The sequence below is a fragment of the Odocoileus virginianus genome, chromosome 23, assembly GCF_023699985.2.
Source record: "Odocoileus virginianus isolate 20LAN1187 ecotype Illinois chromosome 23, Ovbor_1.2, whole genome shotgun sequence".
NCBI lineage: Eukaryota > Metazoa > Chordata > Mammalia > Artiodactyla > Cervidae > Odocoileus > Odocoileus virginianus.
The window spans coordinates 24,342,645-24,361,160 of record NC_069696.1 but is presented as its reverse complement, the minus strand read 5'-3'; the positions used below and the strand labels follow the sequence as shown (position 1 = coordinate 24,361,160).

Below are 18,516 nucleotides of genomic sequence, written 5' to 3'. Positions count from 1 at the left end.
AAATACCCATGTATTTCATACGTACACAATGGTTTACAGTTTTTCCAAGTTTGTTCACATATTCACTCACATCATAAGCCTATAAAGAAGGCAAGACAAGAATTACCCTCTCCAACAAACTGGTTCTTAGTGGGAATAAGCAATCCTCTCCAAGCTGTGTGCTTAACAGAGCCAAGGTCTGACCCTTGGCCACTTTCCACTTCACCAGAACACTCAGCGGCCAGAGGCTTACAGATATGCACACTGTGGTCACAGGATAAAAAGCATCCCCTCCTGGCCAATTTAATAGGCCTATAATAGGCCTACATCATGTATCATGGAGATCTCCTAAATTCCTAGGTGAATGCACACTGCACTCTCTCCATTGAGCTGTCGACAGGTTAGCACCCCCTATTTACACTTATTTTTAAGACACAATAAAGTAAGGAAAAAATAAGCTTTACTAAGTTCTAAGACACAGACTGACGACCATACATGTATATAATCTGTAAATCAATAGACATATAATGACAGAATACAACCAAATTTTCTTTTTTACTTACCAAGATGCACAACGAAAGTATTTTGGAGAGTTCTATTAAGCTAACTGGCTCTGACAAAAATACAAATGATTATAAATGACATAAATCATTAAGGAAAATAGCAAGAGAAGAATAGAGAAAATATATGGAAGAATCAATCTGTAGAAGAGACTCAAACAGGAGACAAACAGTGGGAAAGATGACAAGCGTGGCCAAAACCGAGAACATGCAAATTCAAACAAGATATCACTTTTGTCCATTAGATTCCCTCAAAATTTTAGTCTGGTAACTTCAAGTACTGGCAAGGATACAGGAGATAATAATCCTATATAATGCATGATGCAAGGATAAAATGGTGAAGAGTTTTTGGAAGTTGGCCTAACCACAAAGAGTAAAGCCATAAACCAATCTGAATGTGACTGTTGAAGGGCTCCAATAGTTGGTCCAACTCCAATTCCAAAAGGAATGTAGGGAGTGATGCACTGTTATCATTTGGGGCGTTTGGATTCATTATGCAGCTTTGCACAATGTGTCACTTTCTACCACTTTCTTATTTTTTGCATGTAACTCCACAAACTTAATGAACAATACTGCTTCTCATTTATCTTATTATTACACATTTCAATATTTTCAGATACTATTTATGGTGTTTAGCAGGGTTTTACCACATTTATCAAAAGCTAAAATACATATACAACCTAACTCAGCAATTTCCACATCTATTTTATAAGAATATTTTCATATGACCATAAAGTTTATGTATAAATATGTTCACAACAACGATTTTAGAAACTGAGGGGGGGAAAATGGAAAAACACTACATGTCCAACAATAGGGGTGGGTACAGCTAAATAATTAATGTCTTGTAGCTACTGAAAGAATGGTTTTGACTTCTAACTACTACTATGAAGCGATCTAAGATATTAAATAAAAAGTAAAAGTCAAAGAATCATACACATAGGACAAGTTCATCTTGGTAAAACTAAACAAATGAATGTATGCCTGGATAGGTATGCAAAGAAAGGGGAGCAGGACAAACGCCAAACTACAGATACACAGAACCTCCTCTGGGAAGTCGAGTATGGGGTGAGGGGGACTCTACATTACTGTATCAAAAGTAATAGTAACATTTTCGTATAAGTCTCCCTGGGAATGCATAGGTTATAGTGACTACTCTTAAATATTGCCACTGATAATACTAGCTAAATCATATAAGTTAATCCAAAGGTCAAGTTCACAAGTCAGTCAAGCACTTAAAACCACACTGCAAAAAAACTCACAACGCAAATACATATATATGTGAGATTATCTGTCCATCTAGCCATCCACCCACCGACACATACGACTTTGGACACCACTATAATCACTAATATGGGTACTTGCTCCTTATCGATGAACTCTGCTACAGTTTTTTCACTCAGCAATGGGAAAGAGCAGTCCTGGTGTAAAATATGGATATTTTGCAAATTAATCTAGCACAAGGTACCAATAATTAACATCTTATACTTCAGTTGTATTAATTGTGTGAACCCAGGATGAACAAACGCTTAAGACTCAATTTACTCAAGTGCTCCCATGTTTTAAAAATATTTGGGCCTACACGCAAGCTCTTGAATTGCTTTTCATTTTAAGGTTTGTAATTTTATTACATAAATTTGTAGCTATTAAAGACAGTAAATACACCTCTATACCAACATCCTCACCTAAGCCCTTGCAAACATCAACTTGTCATAATATACTTTCCTACTGATCCAGAAGTTACTCTCCAAATTCTTCTGAATACAGTGCTCCAAAGTACTACTGCTAATCAATTAGAACTGCAATGCTACTAGAAAATTATTTACTATCTCTGGTAGTCCATTCCATCAACAGTCTGCGATGAACCACATCTCCTTGTATTCAGAGGCTTGTATAGTTCTCTCCCACTTTTGAGTTTGGCCTTGGTTATGTGACTTGCTCTGACCAACAGGACATGAGCAGGCATAAAACAAGCATAGGTTTTATTACATAAATGCTTATACCCAGTGGCTTGTCTTCTTGGAATATTGCCTCTTAGAAGCCCAGCTGACTTGTTATCAAGCAACTCAAGGTAGACCACTAAGAGATTAGAGGCCACGAGAAGACATTTGGCAATTCCAGCCACCACCAAGTTCCAGCTGAATGTATCTGTATGAGTAATCTCAATGACAGCCCAGGAAACAGAAGAACAGCCTCGCTGAGCCCAGCCAACCCAAAGCAAGGTGAGAAATTATAAACCATTGCTGTTTTTAGCTACTAAGTTTTAGGATAGTCAGTTATGTAACAACAGGTAACTGGAAGATAATTCTTGTTCCAAACTATCAGAACTGCTAATAACCCACACAGATTCTCCATCAAATTCTTCAAGAAATACCTTCAAATTTCACCTATCCAATCAGGGTATTTATTGTAGGTCTGGAGAAACAGGGGCACTTTTATACATTCTCATGTACAAAGGGAGATCATAACTGTACAAATCTCCTAGAGGGCAACTGGGCAAAATGTTAAGTAGTGAACCTTTTAAAAAGCTCATGAGTGAGTGAAGTGAAAGGCACTCAATCACATCCAACTCTTTGGGATCCCATGGACTATACAGTCCATGGAATTCTCCAGGCCAGAATACTGGAGTGGGCAGCCTTTCACTGTCCAGGGGATCTTCCCAACCCAGGGATCAAACTCAGGTCTCTCATATTGCAGGCAGACTCTTTACCAGCTGAGCCACAGGGAAGCCCAAGCACACTGGAGTGGGTAGCCAATCCCTTCTCCAGCAGATCTTCCAGGCCCAGGAATCGAACCGGGGTCTCCTGCATTGTAGGTGGATTTTTTACCAACTGAGCTACCAGGGAAGCCCCCAAAAGCTCATACCCTATCCCAATAATTCCAAGTCTAGGAAACAAATATGCATGTAAGAGTATTACATAAGATTTTTCTCACAGCAAAAAGTTGGAAACAGCTGTTTAGTTGCTAAGTCGTGCCCGACTCTTCTGAGAACCCAAGGACTGCAGCCCTCCAGGCTCCTCTGTCCATGGGATTCTCCAGGCAAGAATACTGGAGTGGGTTGCCATTTCCTTCTCCAGGGGATCTTCCCAACCCAGGAATCGAACCTGAGTCTCCTGCATTGGCAGGCGGATTCTTTACCACTGAGCCACCAAGGAAGCCTCATAGTCATATAAAAATAAGATGATTAAACTATTATACATTCATAAGACAGACTATTCGATTAATAAAAAATCTTCCAATGAATAAATATATAATGACATGAGGACACACAGTATAACCTTAATGAAAACAGCATTCAACGCAGTATTAGCAATAAGACCCAAATCTTTAAAAGTACTTATGCATATATGCTGAAATATTAATGGAAATTCTCTCTGCATAATGGGACTGGGTGATTTTTATTTTCTCTTTTATACTTTTCGTTTTTTTCCAAATGTTCTGTAATAAAAATGCATTACTTCTATAATCAGAAAGAAACACTTAACATTATAAAACAGGTTGGAAAAAAAGCACACACACTTAAGATGGATTTGGAATCATTCTCTGACATTTCTTTACTAAATTTTTTTAAATGCCATCATTATTAGATGCAACTATATTCTGTGGTAGAACAGATTTTTCAAAGTAAATGTAGTACCACAGATGAATTTTCAGAGAAAAAAACTGACACTAGGTTTAACATGTTACTTTCCTTGCACCACTGTGCTGTACTATGGAAAATGAGCAAGGAGTAATTCCTTGTGTTTTCTGAGTAATTCCTTGTGTTTTCTGAAGACTGGGCCATACTGTCCCATTTGACTGAGTTTTAAATTTTAGGTTGAACAGCTTTATTGTAAACATTTAATAAAATGGGTATTATACGCACCTTCAATCAAATTCAGCAAGAGCCGATGGAATTAACTCAATATGAAGACTAAAGCAATGTTTCATCTCAGAGGCAAATTCTCTTTTGGGGACCATATCTATCCCAAAGAAATAACACATGTAAAGAATCTTAGTCACTTGGAAGGGATGGAGGGAAAGACTGTGTAGAACACCCATGGGATGTATGTCGTAAGCAAGTTTGGGTAGCATTACTCAAGCACTGACACCATGTGGGAATTATGAGTGGCCAGTGATTTCAGAAGAACCAGAGGGAATCCCTGATGCGCTCCAGCAGGATGGGGTTTGACCACAGTGAGACTGTACTACCGCTTGTACTAAATCCGAGTTGGTTTCCTCAATCCCCCTTGCTCAAGGCAGCCAGAACCGGATTGGTTTCTACGGCTTCATCCTCAGAATTTAACACTTGCTTTCCCTTCTCCCAGGTCCAAGCCTGAATCACCCTGTGTGCATCTTCAGCTACTCCCTCTTCATCAGAAGGCAGAAAGCGGCCTTGCAATCACTGATCCTATCACTTCTTAGAAGCCTGCAGATGCTCAAGTCCATGGCCTTCCTGGCTGTTAGCACTGGGCCCTGTATACCAGGGAGGAGCGGTAGTCTCTGATCATGCAGCCTTTCACACCCCGACTTCCCGCGTGAACCTGGCCTTCCTCTCTTATTGCACAGCTCCTCGGAAGGCTGGCTGACAGTATTATAATCTCAGCTTCAGCTAAGGACAGAAAATGACTGAAGACCAGAGGACCAGTCTTCACTCTTGCGGTGGGCATGGGATACAAGACAGTCAAAGTCCCTAAGATTTTTTATTGGGGAACAGAGAAGAAACCTTATCTTTTGATTTAAACAGCTAAAAGAACGTAATTTGGGGCTGTGGTCAGCCATTTTCCTGGTTAAGTGGAGAAAAGCTTTCTCAAGTGAAAAAAGGTGGGTAAGAAAGGGCCTTGAAGGATTCATTTGTGTCACTCCTGGAATTAACATGTGAGGAGAGCTGGCTTTCGCTTATAATAGTTGGCTTTGGGTCACTGACAATTCCAACAGTATGAATCCTAACCAGATGACAAATGAGAAGCAGGAAAATGTCCTGGGATGTTCAGATTTCCTTTTCCTACCATCTGTAATAGGTCTTCATGTCGAACATCTCACTGCCTATTAGGTGTCGGGTGCTAGAAACATGATTATGACACAGTCTCTGCCTCCGAAGAGTTAACAGTCTAGAGAAGCGCTCCCCAACCTTTTTGGTACCAGACACACGTTTTGCGGAAGACAGTTTTTCCATGGACTGGGACAGGGGGGATGGTTTCGGGATAAGTGGAGCTCAGGTTGGGTTCATGCCCCTGCAAGACTCTAATGCCACCACGGACAGGCGATGGAGCTCAAGGTGGTAATGCAAGCAATGGGGAGCACCTGTAAATACAGATGAAGCTTCGCTGGCTGGCCTGCCTCTCACCTCCTGCCGTGCAGCCCAGTTCCTAACAGGGACCCCTGGTCTAGAGGGATTCTCTCAGCGCTTCTGGAATTACTGGCCACTTCAAAGAATAATTCCCAAGTAGCCAGGAGGCTGCTTCTAAAGAACCAAGGGCTTCCCCAAGTGACTCTGACACATCTGTGACCTCCACCTCATGAGACCCACCTTCTACTTCTCTCCGGCCTTTCTAGGATCCACTGAGTTCAGTCTCTAAGTGGACTCTATCTGCTTTACTCATACTACTCCTGACAGCAGACAGACTTCAGTATTTCCCCTGTTCTCCAAATCACAGTAGGTTGAACTGTCAATATTTCTAAGTGGAAATGGCATGGTCACTGCCAAGGTCCATTTCCCAACAAGCCTCACAGGTCCCAGCATTATCTTGGCTTCATCCTGGTTCTGGTCCCTCAGTTGGGCTTCTGAGCAGATCCTACCTGTGTCATGGAGGAAAATCACATAAGCCACACTCAAGAAACAAGTGATTTCCTAATTCATACTGGGATAGACACACTGTCATATAATGAGAATATTTAAATTCCACAAAGAGCCACATTATAAGGCTTTTGAATAGCATGGAATTAAGATCACTGTCATCATCAAAACTCACCAGGAAATATTTATTGAGGAAGTATTATGAGAAAGGTTTAAGCTGAGGGATGGAAAATATAGCTATAAACAAGCTGCTTTTCCCAAAGGCTACCTACCATGAGTGTGTGTAGGCAAACAGGTATTAACCAAGCATTGGCTTGATTTTAAAACGTGTTTTTTCAATATACTATTTCTGAAATAAGGATAAAAGGGTTTATTTAATATGGTTATCCCCCCCCCCTCCCCCCGCCGAAAAGCTGTTGTTATTAAATCAGTGGTACTGATAACTACTGGGAGCTTAAAAGAAATACGGTGGTTATAGGAGTATTTCATCATAATCCTGTTAAGTGTTAAAAAGAAATACAAGGAGAGAATCTGACGAGGGGCAGACCTTACGCTGGAGGGGCTCCACTAAGTCTCCCCAGAGTCGCATCTAACACCATAGTCAGACTGACCCTTTCAAAGGGCGAAATCAGACCACACTTTTCCTCTGCTCAGACCTGCGACAGCTCCACATCACCCAGTGTTAACAGCCAATTATACCAACCAATGAGGCCCCACACACCCCTGCCTGTCCTTCTCTGATTGCACTGTTTTCTTCCCCCACACCCGTCCTTCTACACTCTTCTCCTGATCCTCCACATCTAGCTCTAATTTTTTTTCTTACAGCACTTATATATGCTTACATACCGCAAAACTTATTTATCAATGTTATATTTTCTTTGTCTGATATTCCCTCCCCCACCATCCCACTCCCCAGAAGGGTAGAGTTTGGGGGGTATATTTTGTTTAATGATGTGTCCTATTTACTAAGGCATGTAATTATGAGTTCAAAATGTATTGAAGAGTTGGAAGAAAAAATGTGTTGGTGAATGACTATGTAACTGGAAGACCGTGCCCCTGGGACTGAAATAATAGATAAACTCATAATTAATCATAGTCAGCTTAGCCGTGCTCTCAAAGGGTAATTTCTGTTGCAGTGTTTTTCCTTTTTCCTAAATTCCACTTCACATCGACCCCACCCCAAGTCTTTCATTGGCTACAACAACACTGTCACTCAGGTCACAGTCCAATCTCAAGCCCAGATGCTATTAATTCTTCATCTGTCACTTGTGCTGCTCTGTTCTGATCACTCTGTGGGGTTTCATGGCTGAGCTTCAAGAAGGTTTACTCCTTACGTTTGTGAGAAAGGCCTCTTCCATACTGGACCAATTCCTCACAATACATCTGCTCAAAGCATCATGCACACGTCATAACATTTATCAGCCTATGACTGTACATTTGTGATTATGTTACCACTGTCTCTCCCACTAATTTAACTATAAGCTGCATAAGAGCAAGGTCCATGTCTGTTTCATTCATAAAACCTAAAGCGTTCAGCACACAGTGCTCACTATTTGCTGAATGAGTTATTGGATGAAGGAATATGACAGTGCTGGCTTGGATCTACATTTATTATTTGGAGATAAAGCAGCTGAGACAGCATTTTAAGGGGTAGAGGGTGTGTTTCTTATTCATGAGGGGGAATAGAAAATAATGTTGGGAGTCCTTTGGAAAGGCCAGATTTTAGCCAGCTAAAATGTGATGTCCTTTTGGAGGTAAGCAGCTCAAAAAGCGAACCATCAGTAACACCTCTACCTAGAGCTCCCCCCAACCACCAACCCCCTTATTCTGGTCAAGGGTCCCAATCATTCTCGTAGCCACTCAGACACAAAGGCCTTTAAGTAACTTTTGACCTCTCTTTCTCTGACAACCGCCCAGCTCACCAAGACTCCCAAGGCCTGTCAACTCCTCTTTAATAACTTTGATCAATGGCCTCCTTCCTTTCCATTCCCGCTGCTACCAACTTCGTCCCAGCACTAACTCCCAGATTACAGCCACAGACCCAGAAAGGGACTCCTCCATTCCACGTTTTGCCCCTCTCTAAGCCATGCTGCCTGCATTCAAATCTCCCTTAATGCCTTCACCTTACGGTATTAATGCTGTACCAAAAAAATCCACCTGCAGTGGCTTGCCTAGAAATGAAAATCTCAGCCTTACATTCAAAGACCAGACACAATATAGCTCCAGACAGAGTTCCTGGTCTGACTTCCCATTATCCTAGCATTTTTTCTAACCACCTACCAGCAGGGTAGTTATCACTATTCATCACTATTCAACCCCTCAAAACCTACTGACCAGTATTTTTTTAATAGAATCTCAGAATTTGGTCATTTCTTTACATCCACTCGAGAGTGCTGGTGCTGGGCACTATTCTAGGTATTTGGTGTACATGTGAATCCCAGCCATGCCATGAAGGCCTAACTCAACTCCTGCCTCTTCCTTCATGCCTTTCCCCGTCAAGCTGGCCCTAAGTTTCTTCTTCCTTCTCTGACTTCTTAGGATGCCATTTGAGTGACAACCAGCATCACTTTTATATGAACTCCAATTTGCTCATAGCTATACATGTCACTTTTCATCATTTAACCCCAACTTATACATATCTTTATAGAAAAGAGAAAAAGTCCCAGGAGAGAGTATTTGCCCACAAGCGCTGAGAAACCCCTTGTCTTTCTAAGACAGACAGAGATACCTAAACAGGGATGTCTACATCCTACCAGTTTCTGTGGCCTCCGATTCCTTGACACTTCCAACCAGTGCCTTCCCTACTCCCCTTTCCTTCATCTTTCCTAAACTACACCGGCTTTGACAATCAGAAATACAAACCGAGAAAGAGATCCATCCCCATAAGGGGGAAATCACTTGAGAAATCCAGAAGGGGCTCTCCAAATGCAGTGACCTGCACTGTGGGGATCCCTCTGGTCCTACCCCAATGAACTCCTCTGGAGACTGGAGGCCAGCAGTATCAGCACAGACACCACTTACCAGGGGCTCACCAGATGCTGGCCTTCAGCTATATGCAGGCACTACAAGAAGACGCTGAGCAGGCCTGGTCCTGAGCAATGGTCCTGGGACTAAAAGGGACCGTGAGATCCCACGATAAAATTCACGCTATTAGAAGTCCTCTTATCCCACCCTTGAAACCCTAAATACACTTTATCACTGAAACATTTATGGGAAACTTTCCTAATCTGTCACAAAACACTCTGCTTTTCCTTTATGAGGATGCCATTTTAAAATCTGCTCCAGTTTTTTAAAACAACCCGACTGCATGGGTCTTCACGGCTGTGCAGGCCTTCTCGAGTTGCGGTGCGCGGGCTTCTCGTTGCAGGGGCTTCTCTGGTGCACGGGTTTAGTTGCCCCAAGGCATGTCAAATCTTCCCGGACCAGGGATCGAACCTGCCTGTGTCCTTTCACTGACTGGAGAGTTCTTAACCACGGGACCACCACGGAAATCTCATTTTTTGTTTCCATGTCTATTTTTCCTAGTAAGACTGCATGCTCCAGGAAAACCTCAGCTGAATCACCAAATACCTAGAATAGTGCCCAGCACCAGCACTCTCGAGTGGATGTAAAGAAATGACCAAATTCTGAGATTCTATTAAAAAAATACTGGTCAATAGGTTTTGAGGGGTTAAACGAGCTTTCATGTGCCTACTAACCTACCTACTAACCTAGGGGGCTTCTCAGGTGGCTGAGTGGAATCCGCCTGCCCACACAGGAGATGCAGGTTTGATTCTGAGTCAGGAAGATCCCCTGAAGAAGGAAATGGCAACCCAACTTCAATATTCTTGCCTGGAAAAGCCCATGGGCAGAGGAGACTGGCGGGCTACAGTCCACAGAATAGCAAAGAGTTGGACATAACTGAGTGAGTGAGCACACACATACTCACCTATCCACTAAACTTGTTTCTTTGAAATGATCTCTATTTCCAAGCTATCTATTTATGGAGGGACACATACCATAGATCTGTTTATACTGCTCTGTATTTTTAGGTCTAAAAGAGTCTTAGCCCAGAGACCTTAATTTGAATGATAGTGACTAATAGTGAAGCTATAAGACCTACAACAGGCCTTTAAGCTCTTTAGGCTTCCGTTTCATCATGAAAAAGGGTGCATGGGGAGGAGGGGGGAAAGGTAAAAAAAGGCTACTTTGAGTATTAAATTCATCGAATGCTGTGTTGAAGTGCCTCACACTAGGAGTCCATGGGCCCCACACCATCTCCCTTTAATACTCCACATGCTTTTCTCTATACCACAGTTGAAGGTTGAAACCAAAGTTCATTGTTATGCTGTACCTAACAAATTAGCATAAAGTGCTTTATACACAGAAGGATTACTCATTCCAAATACTGTTATGGATATGGAAAAGATGTACAATGTCCATGAATTGTTCTGAAACATGATGTTGCTACACCCAATTAGAATATTATAGTACAGCCATACCAAACAATTTTAAATATCAAACACACGGCAATATATTCTCACATTCTCACGGCAGCTATGTTCCCTGTCTTCACTCATAGTTTGAGTTGTGATAATCTATGAAGAAACAGATTTTCTTCTCACTTGCAACTTTAAATGGCTATTTCATACTAGAATTCCCCTCACTGCAGATTAGTTTGAAATTCTAAGCACACGTTAGATCCAACTATAGCAGATACTGAAATGAAACTTCATTAGTCAAAAAAAATCACACTCTGCTCTATTTGCATATCTAAGTTCAATTTTCAGAACTTTAAATTTAAAATCAAGGAAAAAATCAATATGAAAATATAACCTCACAAAATTTACATACTACTCTATGACCCTGCAAAGACATTTTTTGATCCCCAAACCTGTCACATAAGACAATGACCTCTAGATAATTAGAACAAAGTTGCTCACTATTCAGAGAGCATTGTTTAAAGATTTACTTAGCACTTTAAATTAACCATCTTAAAGCTTTGAAGCACAAGGTAACAGTCAATGACACATATATTTTAAGCTACCGTGACCTGTCATTAGAGTCATTAAGTAATATTTTCAAGGAGTAAGCAGAAAGCTTTATAACCTTCAAATATATGACTATCTTCTGCACTTTAAGCTGAGTTATTTGAATATTTAAAGCTATACTTCATAAATTATAAAAATCACCAGCAACTTTCAGCATTCTTTCCCAAAAATAAAAAGCATGAATTAACTGTTAAAAAGCAATATGGAAACAATAATCAAATTCAGACTCTGTGTATATGTATTTACACACACACACAATAAAATAATTTAGAGGCTGGCTAGCTTAAGGCAAACTTTCTTCATTAAAAAAATAAACCTAAATATTTATTGTTACAATAAAGAATTAATTTTCAAATTCTAACATTTTTCTGGCCAAAGTGATTTAAAGTAAAATACCTTCTCTTTATACTCTGTTTCCTAACTGTAAACTTTCATGAAAGAACCAATTTCAAAAACTGTATAAAATAAACTGATCATCCAGCTCAAATCTATACAACTCTTAACTCTGATCCGCCCCTCTGTTGACATTAGTGAGAGCTGTCAACCGTACACACACAACTCTCCCACTGTGGCAACAGAAAAAGAGGGAAGACACAAACTTTGGCTCCACTTAGACTTATCTATGGTTATCTACACACAGCTTAAAGACAGAGATTAAATAGTTAAGCAGGATCTGAAAGCTAAGTAACTTTCCACATTTCCCATACTATCTCTTCTTTGGCACTCTGAGTGCATTATTCTGTAGAATACTATAAATTCCCAGAACCAAATAAAATTCAAAGAAATTTGAAAGTTGGCTGGAACCGAGAAGTTGCCTTTTCCAGACCGCCTAATTTAAAGATGTGAAGACTGAGCTCTCCTGTCTTAGAGGGTCAAGGCCACAGTCCCGCCTTCCTTCTGCTCTTCTTACTGCCCACAGGAACGCAGGTTGTGGACAGTAAAACATCGATACAATTCAAAGATAAATTCTTCTTGGCCATCTGCCATTCTGAACCACCACCACCACCATTTGTTCTGAAGAGAATTTGAGAGTTAAATGTACTTCACATGGTAACTAAAGTAGAAACAACTCCAGTTCTTGGTCTCCCTTCTTGCTCTGGGAGCCTCCCAGAACACAGGATTAGGAATAACAAGATGATCAATGGGTCTTTTATCTGCCTTTCATCTTCTCTTGTGAACAAAACCCACCCTGCTCACTCCATCACCTCTTTTTACTATGATCTGGTCAATAACCTCCTTTCTTCATCTAACATAGAACCCACAGTGAAAAATATATCCACCAACAGCCATCACTTTCCTACGGCAAACTCCTATCCTTTCTCCTACTCTGAACATTCTAAATATAGTTCACATCCCGGCTGTTTCTCATCTTGCTGTCTTTGCAGACTCCTAAGTTCCAAAGGCATGTTTCTGTTGTTTTATTATGTGGTGTGACAAGGAAAAGAGTTCTTCTGACGACAACCACAATTAAAATGAGATTCAGACGTGCTAACATGTGCAAAAGCGCTCTGCAAACTGAAGTTTCAGATATGAGCAGTGCTCCTAGTACACTACAATAATCAAGCACTCCTAATTGCTCATAACAACAGAAGAAGGTAAAAGGTTTTGAGGAAATGACAGCCCACGTTAGAGATTTAACTGATCTTAAAAGAAATTAGTCTTCTGATACAACCCAGAAAGGAAAAACAGTAGCACCTAGAATTCAGCAAATCATGTATTTCAATGGTTGTTTTAAACTTTTACTTAAAAGAAGTTTAGAGGTTTAATGAATGTATATTTCTAAAATGTGCTCAACTTTAGAACAAATTACCTTCATAAAGCAAATTCTTTATTGCTACCTTTGGACACAACAATTGGCTGTCTACCAATACACATGATGAAAACCGGCTAGCTTAAAAATACATGTAGAATTAAAGTCAAATTATTACACCTTTCTGAATGCAGTCCTTATGTGCCTGAGAAACTTAGGCATGACACAAACAAGATTCTAATTTGTTTAAGTCAACATAAAAGAAACTCTAATCAAAAGGGCTAGTGAAACAAAAGAAAACTCGGTCTTCTAACAGCTTAGTTCTAAATTAAAACATACATATTCGGCCTGCACAGAGTAATTTTTTGCACTGCCAAATAAACATTCATCTAAGGATGAATACATCCATCAAAATTTAAATAATATTGAGAATATAGTGTTACTCCTATTCTGTAAGATCAGCAAGGCTTAACGTAGAACGGTTAAAATTATACCGGATACAAATAAACGAACTCCATCCAAAAAAAGCTGTCTTCGGAAATATCAATATTTTGTCCAAAAAAAAAAAAAAAGAAGAATCCCTTTCATGACAATACAAACGCACTTTAATTCAGGACGAAAAAGAACTCTAAAGAAAACAGTTGGTGACTCTGCACTTTATTCATGCCTTTGTTTTTTAGGCCATCTAATGATGCACAGCACAATCTCCAAATAAAAGATGCAAATCAAACATATCCAGGGAAGGACCACATCATGAAACTGTACTCCATTCCTGTATCTTCATTCTGCTTTCTCCATTTCTACAGCCAAAAAAAGCAAGCATAGCTAATATCTATATGTTTCCCTTAATATTTTATAAAAAATCATTCTAAAAAAAATGTTTAAGCCATGTTGATAATTATAATTTAATGAGGTATGGCATCATCTTTAAAATGGCACTCAGTAAAATGCCTTATTGGGCTGGATGAAGCAGAGGTACCTTAAGCTAGGTCTCTGTTATTATAATAAGCCAATGACATCTCAACCAAATCTCATAGTTAAGCATTCTCCTTCAAGCCTCAGTTCCTTAAAATGAAACAAAAAATTTTAAAACAAGCTCTTAAGTAAACAGTTTCTAAGATAAAACCACCTTTACGTTCCCTTGAAGGATAAAAAATTTTTCCTACATAATGTTGACCTCAAACTGGTGCATCTGTCTCCAAGCACTGTCAGGTTAACAGTTAACAGAAACTATTTCAATATTCTATAAAATTAATTTAAAGATTAGGACTGGTCATTTGTCTTTATGTGCTACTGAAAGCCTTTTATTCAAACACAAATGCCAATAAAACATTTAGATATGAAACTTTGAAACTCAGCTCTATTTACATAAACTGAGGCAAATTACAAACAATGCTCCCACAGATGTTTGTGAAATATTCCTTATTTGTTTTTACTTTCAGCCCTGTCACTATCCATCAAACTGTAACCTAGCTTTACATCAATTTCACTACTTATTAATAGCTCTCATCAAAATACACATGAACAGAATTCACTTAAAAAGAATAAAGGTAACATGCTAAAGACAATCACTCAAGAATATATACAGAAGCGCCAAAAATATAACTGTAGCCATAAATGATCTAACTGCTAAATCAATGAATGCCCAGGCAAATAACATAAGAAAACTGAGTGTTGTCTTTTACCTCAAATTCCAACACTCATAAAGCATAAAATCAATAATATACGATAAACCTTAAGAAATCATGATTGTACCCCAACATACAACCAAAGGTTAATCACAGCATCTGAATTACCAAGGGAAAAAAATCATAATTAAAAAGACTCACTTTATATAGTATCTTGCACCTTCAAAAGTATATGCTTCTTCCCAGCCAGTCGGCAAATCTAAAAAACATGTATTTCACAATCAGTATTACTTCAACAGAATAGCATAGTAAGTTTCAAACCATTTTAATTATTTCTTTTCACGATCAGTGATTTTCATTTATTAAGTTTTTAATCCCACCCCCCAAAAAAGCATTAGACTGGTAGTAAAATTCATAGTAGATACAATATCATTTTTGGGAAATGACAATTCATATGTAATGCCACCAGAAAACTATGAACCACATTAGAAATTATCTAGCAGAATTATACACTTTGATCAGAGTGGAGAGGAAAAAAAGCCAAGGGATGTCTTCTAATCCCAAGTAAATACCCATGAACAGCAGGCCAAAATACCCCCCAAAATCAAAGAAAAAGGCTGTGCATAAAAGGTAACACCCACTTCTTCCTAAGGATGTTGAGTCTATTTAAGACCACACCTTTCAGCTACATAAGTGAATCCATCCGGGCAGTGTCACTGATGAGAGAACTTCCTAAGTATTTAATTAAGGGGAATGAAATCTGACATCACATGCTTTATACATGTGTGTTTCTACAGACCTGGCTTTCAGAGATGTGAAGTTTCAAGTCATAAACCTGGCAAGAATGCAGGTGAAAGATGGTAACATTCTGTGCTTGCAAATTACTTACAAACGACCAGTGGCTTGGATTTAATCATGATACCACTGAAATAAAAAACCACTGATGTGTGTGCAAAATCAAAGCAAAATAAACCAAACCAGAACCAAAAAAAAAAAAAAAAAAAAAGATCATCTCTCAAAAATCAAATTAACCTGAAATCACAGAATAAAATTTTTCTGACATGTGAATGTTATCAAACCTGGGGAGTAAATACGATAAAAATATGTATTTCACATAGACAAAATAACCATGGACCAATTCCACCAGACGATGAGGCTACATAACCTAAACATCACATTGTCTCTTGTGGCACAAACCTGTTACTATCCATAACGCAAAGAGGCCACTGAAGTTGACTGTATGTATGCCAAACACCAAAATGTACATTTCAGTCAGAGGACACTGAGGAGTTAAGAAATATGACGGCGAATTAGTCAGAAATGCCTTAAAAATGGAACCTCATCATGCTTGCTACACCAGCTTTCTCTTTCCTCCTCCACCTTTTTGCAAATTTGGGGATATTAGTCACTGTGCTGAACTGCAGCATTTAATACAGGAGACAGGCTTCTTCAATAACCTGGCAACTTTAAGAGAGAACCTCGGAGTTGGAGAGGAAATATCCCGGAAGACTAGCTCTACAGAGCTTTTCTGAAGCCGGCCTCACCTTCCACCCAAACTGTTCTCAAGCCTTTCCAATCACCAGTAACAGAGGCAGGCCAGGAAGAGGAACACATGTTACGTTTCAAAGGCAAACAAGTTTCAAGAATGTACACAGACTGACAAAAGAAAGCCAGAGCAGCCCCGAAGCTCCAATCTGCTCTTCCCCAGCTCAGCTCACAGGCAGCCTTCAAACCAGCTCCCCAAGGCACCCAGGCACTGAGCTGGTTCCCCGGCGACCCCCTCCAATCGGGGACCCGGGCCCGCACGCGGGACGCCCCTACCCCCACCCCCAGAACGCCCACCGGCTCCGGGCGGCGTGTGCGACCTCGGTGCTGCCGCCGGGGACTTTGAATCGGGCTGGCGGGCAACTGCAGCGGCAAATGCCTCCTCCGGCCCCGGCCGCACGAGGGAAAGAGCCCAGATTTCCCCAGCCGCTCCGGCGCGGGGAACGATCGCAGCACCCCCCCCGCCCCGAACTCCTCACCTCCTCCATCAGCCACCTAACCCCCAAGTCCCACCTCGGAGGAGGAAGCCGCCCGGGAGGTTGTGGATACGTTCTCCCGGCGGACGGGAGGCAGGATCCCGGGGCTGCACGATGGGAGAGGGAAAGGACTTCCTAAAAGGTGGCAAGGGGGCCGGGGGGCGGCAGGAGGACTCAGGAGTGGCCGCGGGAGGAACAACTCAGGGCCCCAGCTTTCCCGGGAGAGGGGAGTGGGCCACCCTACGGGGGTGGGGGGCGGAGGGTGAGCAGTTTGGGATGGGGCAGAGGGCGCCGCGGGCTGGCGGCGATCCGGGGCGGAGGAGAGGGGCGTCCGGAGACTCGAGGGAAGTCCCCCGGCGTTGGCCCCCCCGACCCCCTCTACCTGCGGCCGCCCCCGCCGGCCTCCGCCCCACCTAGCCGCCTCCCAGGGGCCGGCGGCTCGGGGCAGGTAGCGAGGCAGGGAGGCGGGCGGCCGGGGCTCTGCCGCCTCCTCCCGGCGGAGCCCAACTCCTCTCGGGCCCGGCCGGGCTGCGGCGTTACCTGTACTCTGCCGCCGGTGCCCGGTGACCACGGCCTCGCCGGTGACGGGGTGCAGCCAGGTGGTGCTCTTCGCCTCCTCGCTGCAGGGGGGAGGAGAGAAGCCGAGACCGGGCGTGAGTGGGGGCGCCGTGGGGAGCCGAGGGGGCCGGAGCGGCACCGACCCGCCGCGCTGTCCCGCGGTCGCCAGCCTCCCGCCCCCCTCCGGGCCCCCCGCGCCGGCCCCGGTCCTTTACTTGATGAAGAAGACGCGGCCGCCCCTGGTGATCCCGTAAGTCCAGGAGCGGGGCAGGGAGCAGATCCACTCCAGGTTCAGATCCGCCGCCATGTCTGATCCCCAGCCGCCGCCGCCGCCTTGTCCTGCTGCCGCCGCGGCTGCCGAGGGAGGAGGGAGCGAGCCAGCGAACGAGCGGAGCGAGCGCGGCCGGAGCGCGCCTCCCCGGCCCGGCGCGCCCCCGCGCGCGCCCTACCCCCTCGGGCGGCGCCCGCCCCGCCGCCCGGGCTGGGTCGGGCCCGCGCCGCCGCCCCTCCGCATCCTCCGCGGCCGCCGGCCGGCCACCCCGCCGCGCGCTCGGGGGATGGGCGAGCGGCGCCGCGCCCCGCGGCCAGACCCCTCCCTCCCGCGCCCCCGCCGCCCGAGCGAAGGTTCCGGGATCGATTTAAAAAAAAAAAAAAAGGCGTTCTGCCCCCGGGGCTTTGCCTAAGGCTTCCCAGCCCCAAGCGCGATTCAAAGAGAGCGTAATCTGAATGCCCCTGATTGCTCTCTCTCTAAAACAACAGAAACACAGCTTCTGAGCTTTGTTTTATAAGAGCTATTGGGGATCTAAGATTTTTCCCCCCAAAAAAGAAAAATATATATACGTATGTGTGTGTGTGTGTGTGTATATATATATATATATATCGCTTTAAAAGGAAGGCCGTTTTTATTCAAGCACACGGAAGGTTTTTCCTGTTTGTGTTTTGTGTGCCAGATAGCAACGGTTTGACAAGTTGCCACGGACCCACAAATAAGAGTGAATTCAGACTCGACACAACAAGTTTGCCTCTTCCTGGACCCCTTAAATCTTTTAACGTTTTGTGAAATACAAGCTTGTCTTTTTCCCTTACTTTTTTTAAAATTCAGTTATTTACCAACCTGAATTTCTACTTCCTCCTATCTCCTATAAATTATAATATTAGCTAACTGTACAGAGCCTTTGAAAGCGTGTACGTTTTTTTAAGTCCTGTGGATAGTA

The 18,516-nt window shown here is 42.5% G+C and overlaps 1 protein-coding gene across 23 annotated transcripts in view; it reads right to left on the bottom strand.

Moving 5' to 3' along the window:
* PLEKHA5 (pleckstrin homology domain containing A5) overlaps positions 1 to 17,816 on the bottom strand; it is a 251,395-nt gene extending 233,579 nt beyond the window's left edge. For 8 of the 23 annotated variants that reach the window (XM_070453697.1, XM_070453699.1, XM_070453703.1 and 5 more), the window contains exons 1-3: positions 17,518 to 17,805; positions 17,285 to 17,364; positions 14,925 to 14,982 (exon numbers count right to left, since the gene is read on the bottom strand). In XM_070453697.1, the coding sequence (XP_070309798.1) occupies positions 14,925 to 14,982; positions 17,285 to 17,364; positions 17,518 to 17,609 (230 nt within the window). In that variant the 5' untranslated portion in view covers positions 17,610 to 17,805. Of the gene's footprint in view, positions 1 to 13,736; positions 13,896 to 14,924; positions 14,983 to 15,920; positions 16,003 to 17,284; positions 17,365 to 17,517 lie in introns of those variants that run through there. The other 15 variants (XM_070453690.1, XM_070453696.1, XM_070453698.1 and 12 more) reach the window with 7 other exon arrangements.
* Positions 17,817 to 18,516: the final 700 nt, after the last annotated feature.